This window comes from Pteropus vampyrus, unplaced genomic scaffold (assembly GCF_000151845.1).
Source record: "Pteropus vampyrus isolate Shadow unplaced genomic scaffold, Pvam_2.0 Scaffold14, whole genome shotgun sequence".
In the NCBI taxonomy this organism is placed as follows: domain Eukaryota; kingdom Metazoa; phylum Chordata; class Mammalia; order Chiroptera; family Pteropodidae; genus Pteropus; species Pteropus vampyrus.
Window position 1 is genome coordinate 8198787 of NW_011888795.1, and position 24061 is coordinate 8222847.

The window sequence follows — 24061 nt, forward strand, 5'->3', positions numbered from 1 at the left end:
TTTCCCAGAGTTTAGATGATTTATTGAATAATTCAGAGAATAAACTTCCAACCTTGAAGCAAAATGGAATTTAGGAATTTCCAACACTTGTGCTTATTCATTGAACACCATATTCCCCAGAAAGTCCTCTATAAAGATTTTTAAGAAATTAAAATTACTTAAAAGTTCCCTGAGAACATGACAATGCCCTTGAAAAGAAAAACAAAACAAAACAAAACTGGAGCTGGCTACGAGAGTTTCAGAGCCAGGGCTCAAGATCACTGAGGCAGGAGAAAATCAAGGCCACTTCTATTCATGTTAGGGAAGAAGATCCAACTTCCTCAGGCCAGAGCCTTGTGAGGTTAGTTGGCTGTTGGGGAGAGAGAGCTACGAAAGATGATAGGTTTAGGGCTTCTTACTTAACCAAACAGGTGTACCGTCCTAATCACCAGCTGGAGAGTTATATGCGAGTCAAATTACTGTGTCAAATCATCACTTCAGTGTTTCTTACTCGAGAGAACTTTGGGGAAGCCTTTGGTGTTGCGAACAATCATACTCTCACACATCTGTTCTCAAATGTAGATGTTGTACTATAAAGAGGATCAGAATCAGGGAGGAAGGAAGTTGTGTGTTCAGTGACCTGTTTGAACAGATTAAATGCTCTTAAAAGCTCCCTGGTTTTCTGAGATAAACTGGCTGAAGCTTTTGACTTTGGGGTTTAGTTGGTGGGTGAGCTTGACATCGCGGTCTGGTTTCATTTGATAGAAACGAAACATGTTAGCCAATTCCTCTGCTTTAGGAAATCCCAGCTTTTCGTACGCTTCTGGGGTGATCTAAGAACAAGTTAAAAGAAAAATAGAAAATGTTTTAGTCTCACTGAAAATAGTTTGAGAAGAAATTATTCACTTTAATGATGATACAGGTCCATAATTCTTTAGCCTAACTCCAAAACCCAAGAAACTCTAAATTTTTCTTATAAGCAATTTGGCAGCAAACTGAATTTTCTGAACTAATTCTGATCTGAATGTATGCAAAACTATTTATGGCCTTTAATTATCTCATTTAGTAGAAGTAGTCATATTTTTTCTGCAGATATTGATGTATTTGATTACAGGTTCCTGCCTCGGCCCGATGCTGATGTTACATAATACACATAGACTATAACTTATTTAAAAGCTGAAAGATTCTGAAGGCTGAATTGTTTCTGGCCCCAAGAATTTTGGATAAGGTACTATGGATCTCTACCCATTTCACCTGAACAGCTTTCATATACATTTCCTCATGGGATTCCCTCAGCAGCCCTCTCAGATATTCTATCATCTGGTCCTCCACGTACCATAAAGGCTCCTGCATACTCTGGCACTGGGCTCTGTCTTTTCCTCCTGGCTGATGTCCCCTCCATCATCACTCTCCTCCTGGACTAAATATAAGCATCTTGACTTAACCATCCCAGCCTCTGCCAGGGCCAGGCCCAAAGAAATGCTGCCCATCACACAGCTACTGGGCCACCTCTATCGCTTTCTACAAAATCCGCCCCTTGAGTCCCTCCTGACACTAACTACATCAATAGTTCCCCCACCTGAATTAGTAAAAACCGTATCTAACTATCAGATCCAGTGTAATCTGTCTTTAGCCCCAAGATAAACTCTAACCTTGCTATTCCACTTGGCCTTAGAAAAGTGTGACAGATACAAACAACTCATATAAAACAATGATTGTCATATGCCATTTATAATAATGAAAAATCAAGAACAAACTACTTGTCCAAAAATAGAGGCATGGTAAAATAAATTGTAGTACATCTACCCTAAGAATATTATGCAGTTATTAAAATTAATGCTTTTGAAGTTTAACAAAATAGAAAAATGCTCATAACAATCTGTTAAATGAAAAGGCCAGATACAAAATGGTACACATAGTGTTATTTTAACTTTATATATAAAATATATATTATATATAATCTATATTTATATATAAAATACATAATAAAATATATAAAATATGTATTTATATATATATATATATACTTGAAAGACTAGAAGAAAATGTGCCAAATCTCAACAGCTGCTATCTCTGATAAACCATATGATTTTTATTTTATTTTTTATAATTTTCTTTGTTTCTGAAATAAGCAGTTGTTTTCGAAATTAGAAAAAAATTTAAAACTTTAATAAGTTTAGAAACAGAGTACTCCATGAGAAGCATGGAAGATAACTTCTAAAATGTCTGTCTCCTGAGTCACTCCTTCATCCTGTAACTTTGATAACTAATATCCCTCATTAAAAAGGGGATTCTTTTCTGCAGACTTTTGAAGGAAAGAGATTTGTTCCGTTGTGCGCACCTTTCTGAAAGAACCATGTCCCTTTTGGGGTTACAGTTTCCGCCAGACCAGTTCCTCTGATGGGAGTGTGTTACGGTACGTGCATTCCCTTCAGAGTTATGCTAACAGCCTCCTTCCGACCAGACTGGGTTGGGGAAAGTCAGACTGCCAAGGCTGGAGCGCCACCTTGTGGCCACACGCATCCTTCCTTAGTGTAGCATAATGCCTAAGCCTTTTTCCCAGTGGCCAGCATCTTCAGGCCAGCCTAGTAACTAAGAACAGCGTTAACCATTCTGTAGAACTTCCAGCCTCTAATGCCCTAAAACTTTTGACGCCAGGGAAGTTTCTGCTGCTTTGTGAAAAAACGTGATGTACCAAGAATAGTCAGGGACCAGGTAGGTGACTGAGAGATGCTTGGAAGGTCCCAAGCCATCTAAAACAAAGCCTATCCAGTCCTCTGAGAATGAACACACACCACACACCACACACCCACAGTCCTTCGCCCTTCTCCCCTTCTTCCTTACAGACTTCAAACCACATGACACAAAACTATGTAAGGGCCAAACAGATACAAATGCCCTGAGAGAAGGCTCAGTCCCCGAGAAGTGCATCTGCACCCAGGTACAAGGGCTTTGCAGGTCATCTCATGAGTCCATCTGCTGAGTGGCTGGCTGCCTTCTTGGGCTTGGAAGTACCTTATTTTCTCCATGAAAGACACCTTCAGTCATTTTCAAGTAAAAGATCTCTTACCCTCCTCACAGCTTTAGTTCCTAAGGCTGAATTGGAAATCTAGATAAGTCTTCAAGATTCACTGAACCAAGAGTTGCAGAGGAAAACAAAAATCAGCATTCTATCCCTAACTCCAGGAACATTCTAGAGTGGAGGCCAACAAACCTTTTCTTAAAGGACTAGATATAAATATTTCAGGCTTTGCGGGTCGTGTGGTCTCCGCCACAACTATTCAATTCTACCATTGTATCATGAAAACAGCCATCGACAATACATAAATAGTGGTGTGGTTGCGTTCCAATAAATCTTTATTTTAAAGAGCAGGTGGAGGGTCCTGGTTTGCAGATCCCTACTCCAGAGAGATGTTGGTGTGGAGAAAGACCTTAGAAATCATCTGAACAACACTCTCATTTCACACAGATGAGAGAATTGCAGCCGAGAGAGACAAAGCCATATTATTAGTTAATGCCTGCCAGCTTGAAAGAAGGTATGGGTCCTCCAAAATTCAGCTCTGATGGTGTCTCTCTCTGAGGCACATACAAACACAGGAACACTATTCTCCTTCTCCTTCCTCTTATCAACACCTGCTTTGGAGAAATGGCTGGTTATGCGCAATATCATCAGTTCCTCTCACTTTTCTATAAAAGGTCTGTCCTAGCCAAAAGGTCTGTTCTCGTCCAGGCCATTCCCGCCCGATTTCTATCATGATCGGCTATTGAGGGCCTACTAAGTGCCAGACCCAGTGCCAGGCACCTGATATTATCTCATTTCATCCTTTCAACAATCCTGTGAGAGAAGTATAATCACTTTTTATTAGCGTATGAAGAAACTAGGGCTGGAGAGGTTAAATAACTTGCCAAGATTCCACAGACAGATAAGGGCAGAACCAGGATTTGCTTACTTCCCCATGCTGCCTCTGGTTCACTCACGTTGATTTAGCAGGGTTAGAATTTAGAATTCTAGACTTTAGCCAGCCCAGCCCCCTCGCTCCAACTACACACAGTCTGACCCACCCTCAAGGAGCGCCTCAAAGCCACTTCTTCCATGAAGCCTTCTCCTACCCTTCTCTGATCACCTATAGCACAGACAATGTGGACAACACAATTAAGCACCTATATTGCTCTGTCTTGTACTGATCACTGTGATTTCAGGTGCATTAACGTTTTTTACCCTGACTCTGCAGTAAACTCCATAAAGATGGCACCAGGTACCCAACAGGTACTTGATATGTACTTGCTACATGCCAAACACTATGCTAAGCCCCTTAAATATGTCCTAATTTTCACAAGAACTCGCCAAGGTAGATTCTATCATCCTGCTTGACGGGTGAGGAAGCCGAGACTCAGAGAGGCTGAGTGCCTTGCCCCACACTGGTGAGCTGGGGCAGACGGCAATGATCAGCAGTGAGTGCTTGAGGGAGGAGAATTGGGATAGTGTGTATGAAAAGTTGTACCTCGGTCTTCGGATTCTAAGTTCTTGCCGCCCAAGAGTAATTTTGCTGTAACAAACTGATTAACCTTAAGCCAAAGAAATAAAGCCATAAGGGTGGGATTCAGATACACCAGCAGATGAAGATAGATTTGTGGGACTGGAACCCTCTTCAGTTTCTTCTTGCCCACGCTGGACTCTTGTAATCACATTTACGTCTCCTAGAAACTTACCTTTGCGTCTCGGACTTCTTTCCCCAAAATCTTGGACAAAACATCAGCATATTGCTGTATTGTTAGTGCTTCTGCACTGAGACCCACGGCCTTGCCTAAAAACTCCGCTGGAGAATTGAAAATGCTAGAGACCACTGCTCCAATATCAGCAACGGAGATGCCATGCATTGGTATGTCCCCCATAGGCAGTGCTAGTAAAAAAAAAAAAAAAAAAGACAGAAATAGCTAATTATATCACATCCTTGGTAGGTTTACCAACTTGAATTAATCAACCATTTAAACCAAATCTATGAAAGCAATGCAACACCAAGTGGCCACAAACTATGCAGTTATAAGGTTTTGTGTGAGAAAATACCATTATGCCTGGGTATTGATTTTTTTTTTTTTAAAGAGCAACCATTTACTAAGTATTTGCTGTGTGCAAAGTGTGATTAGTTGTATCTCCAACCCAGACATCTCTGCTGAATTCCAGATTCATATGTCCAACTTCCTACTCAACATCCTTACTTGACTGTTTAATAGACATTTTGAACTCAATGTGCCCTGAAATGATTTCCTATACCCCCACAATCTGCTCCCCCTACAGACTTCCCCATCTCAGTTAATGGCAACTCCATAATTCTAGTTTTTCAAAGTCAAAAATCTTGACACTTCTCTCACACCCCATATCCTATTTTATTTTTTATTTTTTTGGAAATACTATTCATAGTATGTCCAGAATCTCACTACTTCTCACCATCTTCACTGCTACTACCTTGGTCCAAGCCACATTGAACAATCACCTTTGACTTGGATTATTGCAAAGTTGGTCTCCCTGTTTCCACTCTTACCTTTCCGTGGTCTCTTTTCAACACAAGTCAGAGAGATCCTGTAAAACTCAAGTCAACTCATATCATCACTGCCCATACCCTACAATGGCTCTGTCTCTCAAAAGACAAGCCAATGGCCTACAGGACTAGGCCTCTGTTAACTCTGGCTCACCTCCTACTACCCTCCCCTACTTGCTCTGTTCCAACCACACTGGCTGTTCCCTCTGCTCAAAATCTTCTTCCCCCGAATACTCACAAAGCCCACTACCTACTTCCAGAAGGTGCTCAGCTGTCACCTTCTCAAGGAGGTTCACTGATCATCTTGTTTAAATTTCACACACCACTCACTTACTGCTAGCATTCCACATATACCTTACCCTGTCTTAATTTTTCTATAGCACGTACCTCTTAACATACAATATATTTTACTTATATATTATGTTTATTATTTATCTCCTCCACCCAAATAGGAGCTTTGTGAGGGCACAGCTTTCTGTTTTTGAACTGTTTATTACTGAAACCCAAGTGAGTGACTGGTGCATAGTATGTCCTCAAATATTTATTGAATGAATGAATGAATGAATGAGCATATTGGCTGGTTTAATTCTCAAAACAATCTTGAAACATAAGAATATCAGGTACTTGCCCGAAGTTACTCAGCCAGCAAGCAGCAGAAGGGGGTTCAAACCCTCATGCATCACTCCAAAGCCTGTGCCCTTCCTACAGTATGATATGGCCTCTCACTGATTTCCAGAATCCCAGAATCCTGGGGCTGGAACCCAAAGTGGACACAACCTAGCCTCAGCACTCTCATTTTGTAATGATAAAACCAAGCCTCATTGACTCAACTGGTGCCTCACAGCTAAAAAGCAACAGGCCAGGACAAGAATCAAGGTTTCTGAATTTTATTCCAGTGTAAAAGTGACTTAAGACTTAGCAGACAAAGACCAAATATTATATTTGGTACTTTGTAGCAAAATTAGTTTCCTGCCTGAATTTCTTCATAGGCAAACTGTTTGCTCACTCCTCAGATTAAATTATAATTGTATTTTATGTTTGTAAAGCAGTTTGAGCTTTTTGAGGCACTCAGGGTCAAGTCTGTTCTGACTCTGAACTTTGTTTCTGAGGACTGAAGGTCTTGGGATGGGATTAAAAGCAGCTATGGGACAGTGGTAAAGAATACAGCTCCGGAGCTAAACTGCCTGGGTCCATGTCCTATTAGTGATCTTGGGACAGTTACTTTATCTGTCTGTGCCTCGGCTTCCTGATCCGTAAAATGGAGGTAAATAGCACAGTGCTGGGCCCCTAGAAAATGTTAGCTATTCCTATAGTGGAGATACTGTGTTTTATAGACTCTGGGGCCTCAGATGGGACTGGGTAAGAGAAGTTTAAGGCATCATCTTTTCACCCAGGACACTGTAACTGATCAATTATAATGTTCTAGTTCAAGACCAGGGAGATGTCAGTGAGCTGGCTTCTAAAACCTGGTGGGGGCTAAAGCTATGTATCACATTTATACATTTATGTCATCATTTGTTCAACTATTACCCAGGTCGTCTGTAACTGGCAAGTGCTCCTGGCTCAGCTCTACTTGGACTGCCACTAGTTATGCCTCTGATGAATCTTAATTATGTGCCAAGAAAAAGGACTGAATTGTTGCCATTGATACTTCCATATTCCCTCCACTCTACAGAGCCACCTTGAACTATGGGCAAAGAAAATGTCCCCAAAGGGCAGAGGAATGCTAGCCAGTGGACTGACAGCACTGGAATTACCAGGAATCCTTGTTAAAACTATAGGCTTTCAGGCTCCAGCCCAGACCTACAGAACAAGACTGCAGACAGGGCTTGAAACCTATCCCTGGAGAATCCCATGGGACCAGATCAAGAGAAGACTGTCTTCCATGCTGATGGAGATGGCCAACTGGATGAGCTAAAAGGGACCTTAGAAGTCATCTTGCCCAACTTTTCCATTAGACATGAGGAAACTGAGGTTTGAGGTCACAGTTCTCTGTGAAGTCTAGGACAGTTTGGTATTCCTCTCAGCACTTCATACAGAGCCAAGCACATAGTAGGCACTCAAACGATGTATGTCCACTGAAGAGAGGAAGGAAAGGAAAGAGGAAGGGGGAGGAGAGGACAGCAGATGTCTAGATAACTTTCACTGCAAACTTCCATTTACCCAAGGTGTAGTAATCTCCATCAGAGGCTTTCATGGGCTTCCATATGGTGAAAAAGTTCTCAAAGTAAGCTGCCACGCGGATGCTGGTCATGGGGACACCAATGGACCAGAAATACTCCTCCACTTCTCCCTTTTCATCAAAGTGCTCAACTTTCAACTTCCCGTTGGTCAGGCGCTTGACATTCTCCAGGCCACTGAACACTACGTGCTTCAGACCCAGGCGCTTGGAGACATCAGCTACCAGCTTTCCCTAAGGGACAAACATAAATTCTTTATATCGATTGCTGTATTTGCATATGGACTAGAGGGCAGTGTTGGGTCCACCCCCTCCTTTTCTTATTGTCCTCCTTAGAAAAAGAGCTCTTCCAGCATCAAGATAATATATTCAAGCTATTGTATGAAAGGGCAATGATCTTAGTGAGTAGAGCGCCACCATATCAAACGCGGAGCACCATTAGAAACTGAGAGGCAGCCTGGTGGGAAAGGTTGGGGACATTTGGTCCCTTCCTCTAGGCTGACAGTATCTTTGTGATCAACTGCCGCATTAATTTGTATATGAGGCTAAAGACACTTGAGAAAACAATACACAATATAATAATGTTTTCTAGTAATGAATTATGTCTACATACCATCTGATATTGAGAGCATAATGGATGTATACATATAATTATTATTATAGACACACACAAACACACACATATATACAGAAATATTCTTTTTTATATTTTAGTTCCAATTTTTCCAAAGCACCTTTATTTCTCTTTCCCTCCCTCCCTCCCTCCCTCCCTCCCTTCCTTCCTTCCTTCTTTCTTTTCACCGTTTCCTTCTTTTTTTTTCCTTATAAAACTCCACGTAGCAAGCAGAGCAGACATAATTAATCTCGTTTAGTAGATGCAGAAAGTGAAGCAGAGAAGCAACTTGTTTGTACCCCTGGGTTTCATAGTGAGTGAATATCAGAATTAGTACCCAGAGTTCTTAAAATAGGCCCTTTCAAAGTTTATCGCTAAAAGACAAGCTATAAGTGGTATAATTAATTTAACAGACATTCCTGAAATAGTTTAACCCTGTTCTTAATTTTTTGAATTGTGCCATTTCTGCAAGAGGCTGATCCTATCCACTACATTTTTAAAATCTAATCTTCATATTTTTTCTAATTTAGACATACAAATAGTACTGCCATAGGGGGGAAAATAGATCTTATAATGACCAAGAAGTTCCCTGAGCTTCCATGCTGATAACTGCTCTCCAGAGTAGTTATCAAAGTAACCACTTTCATCTATTTTAGCTGTTTCTTTATTTCTAAATAACATGTTTGCACTACTAATATTTGATTTTTTTTTCAATTTAAGGCATCAGCTATTAAATTCCTACTGTGAAAGATGAGCCCTCATCTTTAGTGTTCTCGCTCTCTCTCTCACACACACACATACGCACAGAGTCCACCGCCACCATCACACATACATGCAATTCCCTTTTTTTCCATGCTCCCAATGTCATAACATTAGACTAGAGCAATAATCAGTGCTTATACACAGCTAAAGCTGAGCCATGTGATATCCTATGGTTACATTTATTTATTTATTTTTTACAAACTTTCATTTTCCCTGGAGTTAATCATTGTGGGTTTGTTTGCTTATTTGTTCAATTCTTTTTCGATGTACCCATTATTAATTCATCCTCAAATTCTCTACCGAAAGTATAAATATACCGTTACATTTTTGTTCTTTCCATTTCACTCTCAGACTAACCTTAATTTTAGGGGTATCTTTACTGCCAACCCTCATATGCCATCTACAAACAAAAGGTGAGAATCTAATGACTGGCTCTATTGCACAGCCATTCTCGAAGATCCAAGATCTTGAGATGTGGACGTGTTCTACGTAACACTGATTTCACAATCAAAGACACCTTGAACAAGTACTTGAAATATATATATTTCATAAGTCCTGTAGAAATGTTGTGGAATGAGGTTTATATTTTTGTCCAGACTGGAAGGCCTACCCCGTTCCAGGGAGGGCAGGGCAGCCAGGGAAGGTAAGAGGAAAGGGTTCAAAGGTGTTCCCACCTGACACACTTCTTTCTTTTCTCTATTACTGTTCCAGATGCTGGTCACCAAGAAGGCCCCATAGGCACCTTTTAAGGCGGCCTCTACCGATGCTTCATCATCCAGGTCCCCTTTCACCACCTCAGCACCAAGGTCCTGGAGCGCCAGTGCATTTGGTTGAGTCACATCCCTGGTTAGTGCTCTCACGGCGAACTTTTTGCCCTCCAAAATGGCCTTGGCCACAGAGCCACCCTGAGCTCCTGCAGGATTGGGGAAGAAGAAATAGAAGAAGGCTCAGGAAGAATGTTCACTGAAAAAAAGCTGGTCAGGGAGTCCAGTTATTCGGAGTACAGCTGTTGTGATAACTACTTCAGGAGGCTTCCCCGCGGCTTGCAACGGTGGTTTGCGAACTAGGTTTCTCACAGCCTTGTCAGAGTCCAGCAGAGAGAGGAAGAATAAGAGTGTACTGAGGCAACGAGGAGGCCAAATGAGCAGGGTGCCAGACTCTGTACCCCAGATTCAAATGGGTACTTCTACTTTTATCTGGTTATAGATTTTATTTTCAGGTTCTTCATACAATTTTATTTTCAAAAGGGGTTTCTAAAAGGTTGAAACTTAACACAAGTTTCTTTTTACGGCATTCGAAGCCATGCATAATATGATCATTACTTGCTTAACTTATCTTCTCTGCAAATATTTACTAAACGCCCTGTGATATATGCGAGTCCTATGCTGGGTTACTGACATTTGGGATCCTCCGTCAGATGGGTTGCATACCCGTCCTGAATATATTTTTTGTGCCTTCAGATCTACCTTCGCCTCCTCCACCCTGCCTAGTGCCCTGAGAGAGGCTGACCTGTATGGACTCTATCAATGTGCTCTCTTGCACTCAGGTTGGTCTGGTCAATGAGAGGCATCAGCCACAGATCTGAGGACAGGAAAAGAGGTGAACCCTCCACACGGCTGCTCTCCCCAGGTTTTGGTTATCTCTCTTACACTTTACTCTTGCCTCCTGTTGCTTACTTATTCTTTATTGTTCTCTTCTCTTTCCACCTTTATTCAGTTTTCCTCAGCTTCTCTGAAAGAGTATGGCACTTGTTTCTTGTGGGACCAAACCAAATTGATATGCCACTGATAACCCTATAGGGTCTGCCATTTAATGAGCTTTGCCTTTGCACAAAGAGCTTCAGCTGAAGGTTAGTACTCTAGTGGTAAACATGAACAGACAGCCAAAGGTCACCAGATGTTTGAAGAAAGCCTCCAGCAGGAAAGGCAAAACAACAAAAAAACACTCACCACCACCAACAACAAAAAACCTGATAAAAGGAAACAGAAACAGTGCGGTGAACAGAAGAAAACTTTTAAAGGATTGATATTTTCAGAGACTGGAGAAGATTGTGCATTCAGAACACTACATCTGCATACTATACAAATAAAAGGGGAGGGAGAGGCAGAAGAGAAAGAGAAAGAGTATTCAAAAGGAAACATGAATCTCAGAAATTTAAAATATAGAAGAAATAAATTTTTCAATAAGAAAAGTTGGAGAAATCTCCCAGAATTGAGGAAAAAAAGCAAAGAAATGGAAAATAGGAAAGAGGAAAGAGACGATCAAGCCAGGGGAATTCCAGAATGAGAGAAGAGAAAATGAAGGTGTGGAATTAGCAAAGGAGATAATTTCCCAGGGTTCAAGGGTTATAAATGAACTTTGAAATTAAGGGGGCACCGAGTGCCCAGCACAATGAACAAATGAAGTCCCAGATTGTTTACATAATTGTGAAATTTCAGAACACTGGGGATAAAAAAAATCTTTACAGCTTTGATGGAGACAGGGATGGTGATGAATTCAAAGGTGGGGATAAAAATAGCATCAAATTTCTTTATAACACTGAACGCAATGGAGTGAGGCAATGTAGGGGGAAAATTAATTTCTGACTACAATTCTAAACCTAGCCAAATAGTCTGTTGAGTCTAAACATTTTACATAAAGACATTTTCAGACACTCAGATTTCAAAAATTTAACTCCTATGCACTCTTTCTCTGTAAGCTACTGGAGGATATTTTCTAGCAAAATGACAAAGGAAAGCAAGCAAGAGGAATCTAAGAAACAGAAACCAAACCTAGGAAAAAGGCAAAGAGAATTGTTAGAATAATGAGGAAGAGAATCCTAGGAAGATTGAAATTAAAAGATGGAGCACTCCGGGAGGGAGATCTCCATGGGGGTTGGGGGACAGAACCAACAGATTAATGATGCATTTGCTCATTTTGAAAGAAATCATCTAGCTTTATTGAAGAGATTAGGGAAAAGTGAATGATAGGTACAAAGAAAATGAAACGAATAAGAAATAAAGGCAATTATTAATTTCAGGAAAAACGAGAAATTATGTAAGAAAAGAAAGCGCACACTACATGGCGCAAGTATGAACAATAATTACATAATCATAATATGGGCCCATATTAGTCCATTGTCCATATGAAAAAAGACAAATTGTTATAAGCCATATGGGGAGGATGAGAAAAAAGAAGTATGTCCTTGGGGCTGTGGATATAGACAATGGATGAAGACAATGCATAACATCTAAAATTGAATATCGAGAAATAGCATCTTATCACATTATTTAGAAATATGGAGACAAATACCAATAGAAACAGAAGAAAGGGGTAGGGCAGGGTCTGCTGGGCTTCTTTATAAGCTTTGTAGGACTATTAGACTTTTAAAATTATTATACACACATCTATAGAAATAAAAATTCAATAACAAATATTCGTTAGCTATATTAGTTTGCTAGGCATGTCATAACAAAATTCCACAGATTGGTGACCTAAACAATTAAAACATATTTTCTCACAGTTCTGGAGGCTAGAAGTCCAAGATCAAAGTGTTGGTATGTTTGGTTTCTACTGAGATCTCTCTCCTTGGTCAGCAAATGGAGAGCCTTCTTACTGCATCCTTAGGTGGTCTTGCCTCTGTGCACTCCAGCCCCTCCTGTCTCTGTGTGTCAATTTCCTCTTCTTAAAAAGACACCGGTCAAATAGGGTTAAGGCCCACTCTCACAGACTCATTTTAACGTAACTGCCTCAGTAAAGTCCTTATCTGCAAATAGTCATATTCAGAGGTACTAGAAATTAGGGCTTCAACATATCAATTTGGGGGGCATACACAATTCAGCCTACATCGACTATTGTAATTATTTCCGTATAACCCCGCTACTAAACTGGGTTCTCCTCGAAGACAGAAACTATTTATTCTTTATCCCTGTTTCCCAACCATGTGCTGAGACTATTCCCTGGCAAACCGTAAGTTTCCAATACCTATGTGTTGAATAACTGAATGAATAAATAAATCGGAAAGACTGAAATCTCTGTGCTCGCAACTCTTAGCTTTGGAGGTACAGTCCTGCCTGGACCTGTGTGAGATGAAGAAGCAAATGACATGGACCAGTGTGAAAAGATAAGAGGAGCTGGACCAAACTCAAGCCTGGCTCTCCTAACCACTCCCACTCTAATGTTTAAGATGCGAACCAGGAGAGGAATTCATCCACCTAGGCTTTGCTCCTTTAAATTAGCCAGACATACTCATAAATTCATCAGCCCAATAAAGCAGCCCCAGAACATCCATTCTTGACATACTCAGTTGTCTCAGACCCTCCTCGCTTATTCTGGATTGTTCACTCATGGACCCAGTTTCCTACTAGATGATTCCATTTTGAGATAAGAAACATTCCGTGTTGACATAAGAAACATTCAAACTTGTAGAGAATTTTTATAAGAGTTTATGTGAGCCAAACTGATGACATATGCCAGAGAGCAAGATCTCAAATGCTCTGAACAATAAGAGTTTTGCCGTTTCTTTTATGCATTTGAAATTAAGGAGGGAATGTAAGGAAAGTGACATGGAGGTGATACAAAGCAAGGCGGGGATTGTGTTACAGGATAGTTAACAAGATAACATGTTCTCTTGAGGGTGTTATGGCTTATTTCAAAGGTGTGTTAACCTAGATGCTCAAAAACAATGTACAGGGCTTGCTTAAGGCAAAGATAAGCCTTTTACTACAGAAGTTATAGGCCTGGGGTGTGACTACCCACCATGACCTGCCCTGTTAGGAATTTATGATCAGATCATCCTGTGAGGTTACTTTCCATAGAACCCCTTTTTTGGTCCAAAACAGCATTTGATGGCAGGTTCTAGAGGTATTGTTCAGAACTGGATGTGCAAACACATACACAGGTTAAAGGTTAACATGTTTCCCTGTCAAATTTAACTAGGCATCCTATATTTTTATCTGCTAAATCTGGCAACTTTACCTTAAAGACCTGGGCAGTAAGGTAATCAGCCCTATCCTCAGCTAAGCAGGAATCAATTTTCTTCAGCTCTGACACATCTAATCTGATTCCTTTAGGAGCAACTCCCAAGGCTCTTATCCAGCTGCCTATTCTGAACACCTAGGCTCAAGTTTCACAGACCAAAATGGAGCTGCTGGTGTTCCATGACCTGCTCCCACCACGTTTTTTTTCTGGTTTCACTGGTTCACAATTTTACTCTTCCAGCTGCTCAAGCCGGAATACTCTAAAGTCACTGTTTACTCCTCTCTTCTCACCGCTAATATCTGGTCCATCAGCGAGTCCTGCCAACTCTCTTTAGAATGCACCCGGAATCTGACTGCTCCCCACCACCTCACTGCTGCCACTCTGGTCCTAGCCATATTTTGCCTGGATTATGGCAGCAGCCTCCTAAAAGGTCTCCCTGCTCAGCCCTTGCCCCCTACAGTCTCTTCACAAAACAGAAGCTAAAATCATCCCTTTAACACCAAAGTCATCTCATGTCACTCCTCTACTCAAAATCCTTTAATGGCTTCTCATCTCTTTCAAGGAAAAATAATATTCTCACTATCACCTAATGCTTTCTAAAATCATTTACTTTGTATCCCATTTACCTTTTATTTTTTTTCCTTTTTAAAGTCAATATACCTGGCTCTTGGCTTTTGCAAATCTATTTCTCCCCTCTCTCTGCTCTAGTCCTTTCTTAACCCTTCAGACAAAACTCCTGTGCTCATAGAGCTTATATTCTAGAATGGAGAGTCAGACAGTAAGGGAAGAAATCAAGCAGGGAGGGCAGCCAGACAGTGGCAGGGTGGAGAGAAGTTGCAATTTTAAAGATATTGGTCTGGAAAGTGCTCATGGAGAGGGCGACATCTGAGCAGTCATGAATGACACGAGAGAGAAAGAAGTGTGAGGAACAGGAGGAAGATTATTTATTCCTGGTTGAGGGGGCAGCCAATGCAAAGAATTTAAGGCGGCAGTGTGTCTGAGGAACACACAGAATAAGTAAAGAGGAGTGGTAGAAGATGAGGGTTCATTAGCTGGACTTGGCATTTTACTTGGAATGAGACAGACATTGGAGGGTTTTCAGCAGAAGCATGTTATGATCTGATAGTTTCAAATGGATCACTGAGAGGCTGAAATGAGAACAGATTGAAAGGGAGTGGCCTGATTTGATTAACATTTTGCAACGATGGCTCTGGCTTTCAAAGAACCGGTTGTAAAGGAGGCAAAAGTGAAAGCAGAGACTGCAGTAAAAAGGCTCGGACAGCTGAACACATGAGAGAAGTCACTTAGCACATTCTCCTAACCCCCACCCACTCCATTCTTTCAGATTTGCTGAAGTATTGGTCAGGCATGTGGATACCCCCTACAAACCCATGAGTCTCTCACACTTGCTCCTTTTCACTTGTCAGGAAGTGAGTACAGAAAAGTTTCTAGAGTACAGCTTCTGGTGAAATGAAACTCAAACCAATAAGTCAGCAGACGATTGAAAAAGAGAACATATCAGCTGTCCTTGTCCTGCTGAGATCATTTCTGACAAATCAAATCAAATCACCCAGCCCCTTTACCACAACAGAAACTCAAACAATAGGACACTTTTCTTAATTTCCTCCAAAGGGCTCTTTGTTCAGCCCAGGCTTGCAGACTCTGAAGTTAAAAACATGATGACAGGAAAGTAAGCCACGTCAGGATGCACTTTAAAAGTAAAGAGTTTTTTACCTGTAGCTCCAAACACTGCAATCACTTTCTTGCTGGTCATGTTACTGGACAAAGAAAGAGTTAGGCGAGTAGCTGCACTTTCCTCAGAGCAGTGAAGACAGCCGAATCTGCTTCTTTTCTGCCTTGAGAATAATAAGCCACATTTGATTACCACGTAACTTAGTTTGCCCCTCCTTTGATAGTTTTATTGTTCTTATTAGCTAGCTTAGTCAGAATGACACTGCAATTTTCTAGATTCATTTGTTCACTGCTTCCTGTTCAGCAGATTTGTATTCAGTGCCCTTGGTATACTAGGCATCGAACTAGAGGTTCTGGTGATTTAGATCTTGTAAGGGAGATAAATAAATTAGTATATAAATATATAGTAGAAAGCAATGGCAGAGGGGACATAGATTATAGAGAAAAGACACAAAATCCAGACTAGGGGTGTTAGGGAAAGTTTTCCAGAAGAGATGGTGCTGGAGATGGTGCTGGAGCTGGCCCTAAGACCCTATGGGTTCAATCAGGGACAGTGGGAAGAGATAACTCATACAGGAGCTACACATAGCCAAGTTCAAAGGCACGGTAGTCATAACACAAGGCTCACAATGACTGCAACAATGCTACGGGAATAGCAAGAAGAATGGGAAAGATGGCAGAGACCAGAACACAAAAAGCCTAGTAGGCATAGCAAGATACTTGGATTTACTCTGACATCCACAGCAGGTTTTATGAGATTCTGGCAGAAGGGTAGAGGCTGGGTTGAAACAAGACAATGCTGGAAGCAGGGATACTCCGAAGGAGGCTAAAGAAATGATACAGTTGAAAAATTACAAAGGCTCAAACATGTATTTGGGGTTGAACTGTGTCCCTCCAAAATTTGTATGTTGAAGTCCTGACCTCTAGTACCTCTGCGTGTGACCCCATTTGGAGATAGGATCTTTACAAAGGTAATCAAGTTAAAGTGAGATCATTAGAGTGGCTCTAATCCAATATGACTGGTATCCTTATAAAAGGGAAAATGTGAACACAGAGATGTGTACAAAGGAAAGATATAGGGAGAACGCCATGTGAACATGAAGACAGCCACCTGCAAGCCAAAGAGAGAGGTCTGGAACAGACCTGGGTAGGCGATGGAGGAGCAGGAGCAAGGCTCAGGGGGAAATGAGCTCAGAATCGAACCTACTGGGTTTGAGGCTACAGTTTGTCGTGTGATTGAGAGAAGATGAAGTGAAAAAAGCAAGTGTAGCTTCTCCTTTAAGGAGCCTTATTGTAAAGGAAGTGAGAATGAACTATGGTTACAAGATGAAATGGAATTTTATTTCAATAGGGAAGATGTGAACATGTTCCTGGGTTAAAGGTAGCTTTCTCCATCCCTCATAGTCTGCTTTATTTTTTTCATAACACTTACGACTTGATATGTTACAGGTATATTTATTTGTTCGTATATTTATTTCCACCCCACTTCCCCAACTAGACTGTATGTTCCATGAGAGCAGTGACTTTTATTTTTATTCACTCGTGTATATCACTGGGGCCTAGAGCTATATCTGACACATAGTAAGTACACAATAAATATTTGTTGAATGAACGAATGAATGAACAAATGGAGTTAGGTTCCTAAGAAATGCTGGAGGGCAGGGACTCTGCAGCACTGATGAAAGGGCATTGAAAATAGCAGCTACTGCAGAGATATCTGGGACCCTCTGTCAAATATGAAGACAAATTATGGGTCTGCAGCCCGTCTGCCCTTTGCCTTTCCCTCTACTGTCCCACTCATATAACTTGCCTCTGCCTAATTATCTTTGCAAGAGGAAGAAATTCTAACTGCCCTCCTCTCTGCTCTACAGTGCAACTCACTATGAAACTGAGAGGTTACTCTACAGTTGTTACAGATTGGAACAGTTGGTCATGCACACCTGTGCATTTCTTAGAGGCAAAGCTGCAGAGGCTAAGCTGGACAAGCTAAATCCAGAGGGCCCAGTAAGTGGAAAATTGTATGTTCTCATTTCTACGATAAAAATACTAACGGAATAAAGTCAGCTATGTCACAAGAAAGATACGCAGTGCCTCTGCTACCCTAAACTACACACAATCCTACACTGGCCATATAGAGAATTCTCAGTACCATTCCAAGCAGACATGCAAAAGAGATAAAGATTTAGATTCAAGGTAGTTTATCCATACCATTATTTGTATTGAAAAGAACTGCAGACAATCTAAATGTCTGCCACTAGGGATTAAATAAATGATGGCATAGCCATCATTTTAATGGAGAATTGAATATCTCCATTAAAAATTACAGTTTCTAAGAATTTTCTTAAAATGGAGAAAGGCTCAAAATATAGTTATATGAAAACAGCAGACTAGAGAACTGCATATACAGTGTGATTCCAGGTTGTAAAGGGGGAAAAAAATTATATACACACACACTGCATACACACATGTAGCCTAAGAGTACTTGAGTGATTTTAGGCAATATGTTCGTGGTAGGGCCAGAAGACTCAGCATGACATGACATTGTTCTCACACTTCGATTACAGCATAGTACAATGACATGCACATTCTAAGAGGTGACAGAAAAAAATTAAAAGTCTATGAGTACACGGTAGCCAAAAGATGGAAACAACCCAAATGTCCATCAAGAGTAGAATGGGTGAAATGTGGCATATTCAGACAATAATATACCATACAGTAATAAGAATGAATAACCTAACGCAATATGCAACAACCTGCAAGAATTTCAGATATAAAATGTTGAGCAAAAGAGTAAAGGAATATCTAGCATATGATTTAGTTTATATAACATTCAAAAGCAGGAAAAAACTAATCTATGATGACAGATTACTTTTGGGAGTAGTGAATGGAAGGAGCTTAAAGAGGCTTCTGCAGGGCTGGTAACATTCTCTTAATCTGGGTGTTGATCACACGAGTAAATTCATTTTGTGAAAATGTATCAAGCTGTGCAGTTAAGATTTGTGCAATGTTCTACATGTGCCTTATACTTCATTAAAAACTTTACTTTAAAAATAATCTATAAGCAAAAACCAAAAGCTAAAGTGACTGAACAGGAATAGCTAACATGGGCAGGTACCATCCTGTAAACATTTACACTGGGTGGAGACAAAAAACTTCAGCTTTTTAACTAGGCAAATCTCTACCACGGCAAGTAGGAACATGGTAACTTCAGCAAGTTCTCAATATTATTATAGTAAATATCAGCTGAATCACTGGTGTTCTGAAAAGGAAAAAAATCCCTTGTCGCTTGAAGATAAAGGGGAAAAAAAAGTCAAAGGAAGTGCTTACGAAAGGCCTGATATTCCAGCTTAGATAGGAATGAGTTTTGTTGAGCTGTGTGAGAAAGATATTCCCAGTAAAGAAAAGAGCTTTACAAGCTCTTGCCTGTTTTAAGTATAAAAAAGTTTAGATGAAGCTCTTTGCTTTTGTTTCTCAGACTTTGATTTTTCTTCTTTATCAAAAAATGCATTCCCATGATGAAAATTTGGAAAATTGTGGTAAGTGTAAAGAATTAAGAACAGTTGTCTCATACTATCACTACTCTGAGGAAACCAAACTTAGCATATTTGGTCTCATAATTTTAATGTATTTTTTCTTTACACCATCGAGATAACTCTTTATGAACAATTTAGTATCTATTGAAGAGTAAAATAAAGATGAACAAAAATAAAGGTAAAACAATAAAAACATGTTAGTATAGTCAAGACTTTATTCATCAGCATTCTTATTTGCAAACCATAGACACTGGTAATAAAAATTATGCAAGAGACTTGGGTCAATCTTAGAAACTTCAGAAATGCTGAAAGCAAAGCTCAGAGAATTGAGCAGCCAGGACGTATCTCAAAATGATATCATAGAACTTGCCTGGCAAAGATACCATGGCTGCTGCCACTGAGCACAGCCATCACAGCTTATAACACCAACACTGCCGACTCTGGATATGGTCCAGGACAGTCAGAGCTGCTACCCGACCCTGCAGCCTATGGTAGCTGCATGTAGCTGCTGCTGTGGTCTCTACCCACTTCTACAGCATGCTCTGTACAATATTGTTTCTTCTGCATCACTAAGTTCTGATTCCAAGACTGCAGTGGTACCCAGCTGCAGGGAAAGCAAGCACCTGGGATCCACGGCTTCCACAATGGAAACAGGCTTTGTGGCATGTGAAGATTCCCACACACATACTGAAGGAATTAAGATGCTAAGTGATCATAAGATATAAATTTTCAACACAGTCTACCCCTTAGGCTCCCCAAAGTCAACGTATGTTTCTTCCCACACTCACACAACTTTTAAAACAATAACATCTGACGTAACACAACTACCTCATACTTTTAACCTGTCCCCAAAGTGATTAAAACAAAATCTCAATTATTGGACTCAGAATCAACACGGGACAATGCATATCTCTCTTTTAATTGTCTTAGATTCCATCTTGAACACTTATCCACTATTATTTAAATTATAAAATTAACAAGCATTTCTATGTAAAATACTGAAAGGGAGAATAAAGATAAAAATCAATCCAAAAATATACATATGTACATGAAAATGACACTAGATGTTCAAGTCCTCGTTTGTGCAACTGAATTCAAGGCCATAGTTGGTATTTATAACTTGCCTTCTCAACTACACATTGTTATCTTTACCTAGAGCCAACAGAATCTCAGCTGATCAAACCTTTATTTTAAGAGTTGAATTCTTAGTGTAATTAAATTACATCTACTTACATAAGGTTACTATAGTTTTTCATGAATTTTCACCACTAGATTTGGCAAAACATGTCAACAACCCACCAACAATTATGGCTCTTTCTTAGTGGTACAACCATTAGTCCTTCCATTTGGAGAAAAACCAGCTGGTCCTCAAAAACATTACTGAGATGACACACCATTGTCATTTCACGGGATTCTTCTTCTATCCTCTGACATACTTGTTTTTGACAAAGGCATCTAGCTAGGGTAACTGTTTTCAGTTCTATAGGTCACTGCATCCTGATGTCATCAGTATAGTGGACTAGTGTGTAATAGCCTGTGGACTGATGAAATAATAGAGGTTCCTGTAGCACAGAGCTGGAGAGTTTACCTAACCTTGATGGCAGGCAATTAAGGTGTGTTACTGTCCCTTCTAGGAAAGAGATGTTCACAGTTATCTGAATCAAGGATAAATACAATTTGTTACGTCAATAGCTATATATCAGTTATCAGGACTTATGTTTATTACCCCTCAAAGGAGACCCTGTCTGGGATAGCAAATTCAATTTGGGTTATCACCCGATTAACTTTCAGATAGTCTGTTGTTACTTCCTAACCCTGATCTTCCTTTTGCACTGTCAAACTTGTGAGTTAAATGGGTCTAAGATAGGAATCACCACATTCGCATCTCAGAAGTCCTTGATGGTAGCACTACTTGGAATGGATAGCAATACCATATAGATGTCAATTCCCTCCAAGTTAACCAACAAATTTGATGCAATCAAAAATCAAAATTTCACATGGACCTTTTGAGGAACTTATTAAAAATCTTTATGAGTTCTTTAGAAAATATTTATAAATAAACAAATTGATCTTAAAAAAAAAAGCATAAAGGGGACATATCAGTTAGGATTAAACCAAAGAAATGGAACCAGATATTAAAGAAAATGGACATATACCCGAGGTGAGGAAGAAAGCAGTTAGTACTGAGGGGGTATCACTGGAGATGAAAGGTGAAGGGTGGGTAGGAATTAACCTGGTGAAAGGGATAGTGCAGTTGGAGAAAGCATTACAGTTCAGGACCACAGCCATCAGTCAGTGGTAAAAGCAAGAGATTATAAGAGAAAAGCAACAGATTAGAAGAGAAAAAAACACTGGCTGTCAAAGAAATGCAAATTAAACAACTTACAATACCTCATGTTTCACCTATTAGGTTAGCAAAGTTTTTTTCATTATGATTCCAATGGTATGGTGAATATTCATGGATTGTGAGTTGAAATGTAAATTAATACAATTTTTCTGGATAGTAATTTGACGATGTTTCAAAAATCCTAAAAAAGGCTCATACTTGTTGGCAAAGTATTTTTCCTCCTAGGAATCTATCTTAAGCAAAACAAAACAAAACAAAACAAAATACCTCAAGATATAGATTTATGTACAAAAATATTCACTGAAACATATTTTGAAATATTGAAAAATCAGGAAAAAAAACAAAGAAAGTTATTAAATAAATTATGTACAGCCATATGGCCCCAGGTTGCTATAACCACTACTCACTGGACATCTTCATTTGGATGTCCCAGCGACATCTCAAATTCTACATGTCTCAAATTGAACTCAACACTTTGCCCTATCTGCCCTCATTTTCCTTTCCAGTCAACGGTAATACTGTCCTTCCACCTGGTCACCAAGCCAGACCTAGAAGTCGATCCAGCATCTCTCTCTACATCCCAGCAGTATCTTGGGATGTACCAGGGCAGCAATTCTGATCACTAGGGGTTCAATTAAGAGACATAAACCACACAGTAATTTGAACAGAGAAAGTTTAACAAAGAATAACTTCAACTGGAGATAGGGGTAATGAAGGATTAACTAGTAAGAAGAGATCTCTAAGGAATATAGAAATAGCAGATATAAGGAGAAGCTTTACCCTAAGTCTGAAATAGAGTCCTCAAGAAAGACCTCCCTCCACTCAAGAGCTGAGGTCCAGACCTTGTTGGAAATAGCCTGACTGTGGCTCACTGGATGACAGAGAAGTTGCTGAGCGGCCATACCATAAAAATTTAATAGAAATCTGCCCTCCAGAATTTTTTCATAAATCTTTCCCTGCCAAGGAAAACTGTTTATGGGGCAGAGTCTCAACTGAAAAAAAACCACCTGATGTGATGTCAGAGGAGGCCACCAGCAGCTGGATGCTGCTGGGTGCTGCTACGTGCTTCTAGGATGTGTGGTGGATTGGTTCCAGGACCCTCTGCAGATACCAAAATCTGAAGATACTCAAGTCCCTTATATAAAATGGCATAGTATTTGCATATAATCTATACATATCTTCCTGTATACTTTAAATCATCTCTAGATTACTTATAATATCTATTACAATGTAAATACTATGTAAGTAGTTGTTATACTATATTGTTCAGGGAATAATGACAAGAAAAAGACATGGTCAGTACAGACGAGGAACCATCATAGGCCTAGCTACATAGTACATGTCAGCAACAATGTAACCTTTTTAAAAAAATTCTTTATCTGCATTATGGAATCAGTGGATATGGAGGGCCAACTGTGTACCCCATCAAGACCAGTGAGGTCCACCCTCTCAGAGCAGACCCACTCACTGTTTACTTTCCATTCTTACTGCCATGGGAGTCCAGTTTTACAGTACTGGAACCACATCCCACATGGCCACTCATTCAACAGTCTGGCTCTGTGCTAGGTGCTGGCAAAACAGACATGAATGACACATAAGCCCTCCAGCCTGACTTTTATGTCTTTGCCAGGACAATATTCCTTGCTTTCAGCAAGTCAGTTGACTACTTAGGAACTTATAAAAACAATTTATTCTAAATTCTGTTCTAAATCTATTCTATTCAAACAAGTCAAAATTCATACTTTGCTTTTCTTCATTCACTCAACAAGTATTCTTGAAGGCTTACTACATGCCAGGCACTGGTACGAGGTATAAAACGGTAGATAAAATAGGCATGGGCCTTGTCCTCAAGGAACTTATAGTCTAGTGGGAAAAACAAACATGAAAACCAAAATCACAGAAATAATTATATATCGTTTAAAATTACAATTGTTATGACTGATAGGAGGAGTGCTTAAAAGTCTATGTAAACAAGAGATCTAATCTAATCTGAAACAGGAAGCAAGGCAAAGCCTGAGATCTGAGTAGGAGCCCAGGCTTAGGTGTGTGTTATGAGGAAGGGTGGTTGTTGACTATCCCATGAGAGGAATATTCATAAAAGGTCCAGGGTCGAGGATACACGGTGTGTGAGAAACTGTGTGCCGACAGCATAGTGAACAAGGGGGAGAATATCAAATAAGGAACAGATCATGCAGAAAATAGCAGATCATATTAAGGTTTTTGGACTTATGAGAAGCCACTGATGGTTTTAGAGCCTGTGGTACCATGACCGGACTTAGGTTCTTTTCTCTCAACATTTGATTATGAAAATGTTCAAACAGAGTGGAGAGAATTGTACAATGAACATCCACTTTGTGGACTCACATAGATTTTATAATTAACATTTTGCTCCTTACTTAATTTTTAAATTACCTCACATTGAAAAGTGCCCAGGTGTTAACAAGGAGGAAATAAATCTAA

General features: G+C 40.0%; 1 protein-coding gene across 2 annotated transcripts in view; it reads right to left on the minus strand.

Moving 5' to 3' along the window:
- Positions 1-24061, minus strand: part of LOC105306826 (nmrA-like family domain-containing protein 1) — a 27101-nt gene continuing 3040 nt past the window's right edge. The window contains exons 2-6 of one of the 2 annotated variants that reach the window (XM_011382052.2): positions 15764-15885; positions 9745-9983; positions 7680-7929; positions 4690-4880; positions 1-812 (exon numbers count right to left, since the gene is read on the minus strand). In XM_011382052.2, the coding sequence (XP_011380354.1) occupies positions 633-812; positions 4690-4880; positions 7680-7929; positions 9745-9983; positions 15764-15803 (900 nt within the window). In that variant the 5' untranslated portion in view covers positions 15804-15885 and the 3' untranslated portion in view covers positions 1-632. Of the gene's footprint in view, positions 813-4689; positions 4881-7679; positions 7930-9744; positions 9984-15763; positions 15950-24061 lie in introns of those variants that run through there. The other variant, XM_023525993.1, reaches the window with a different exon arrangement.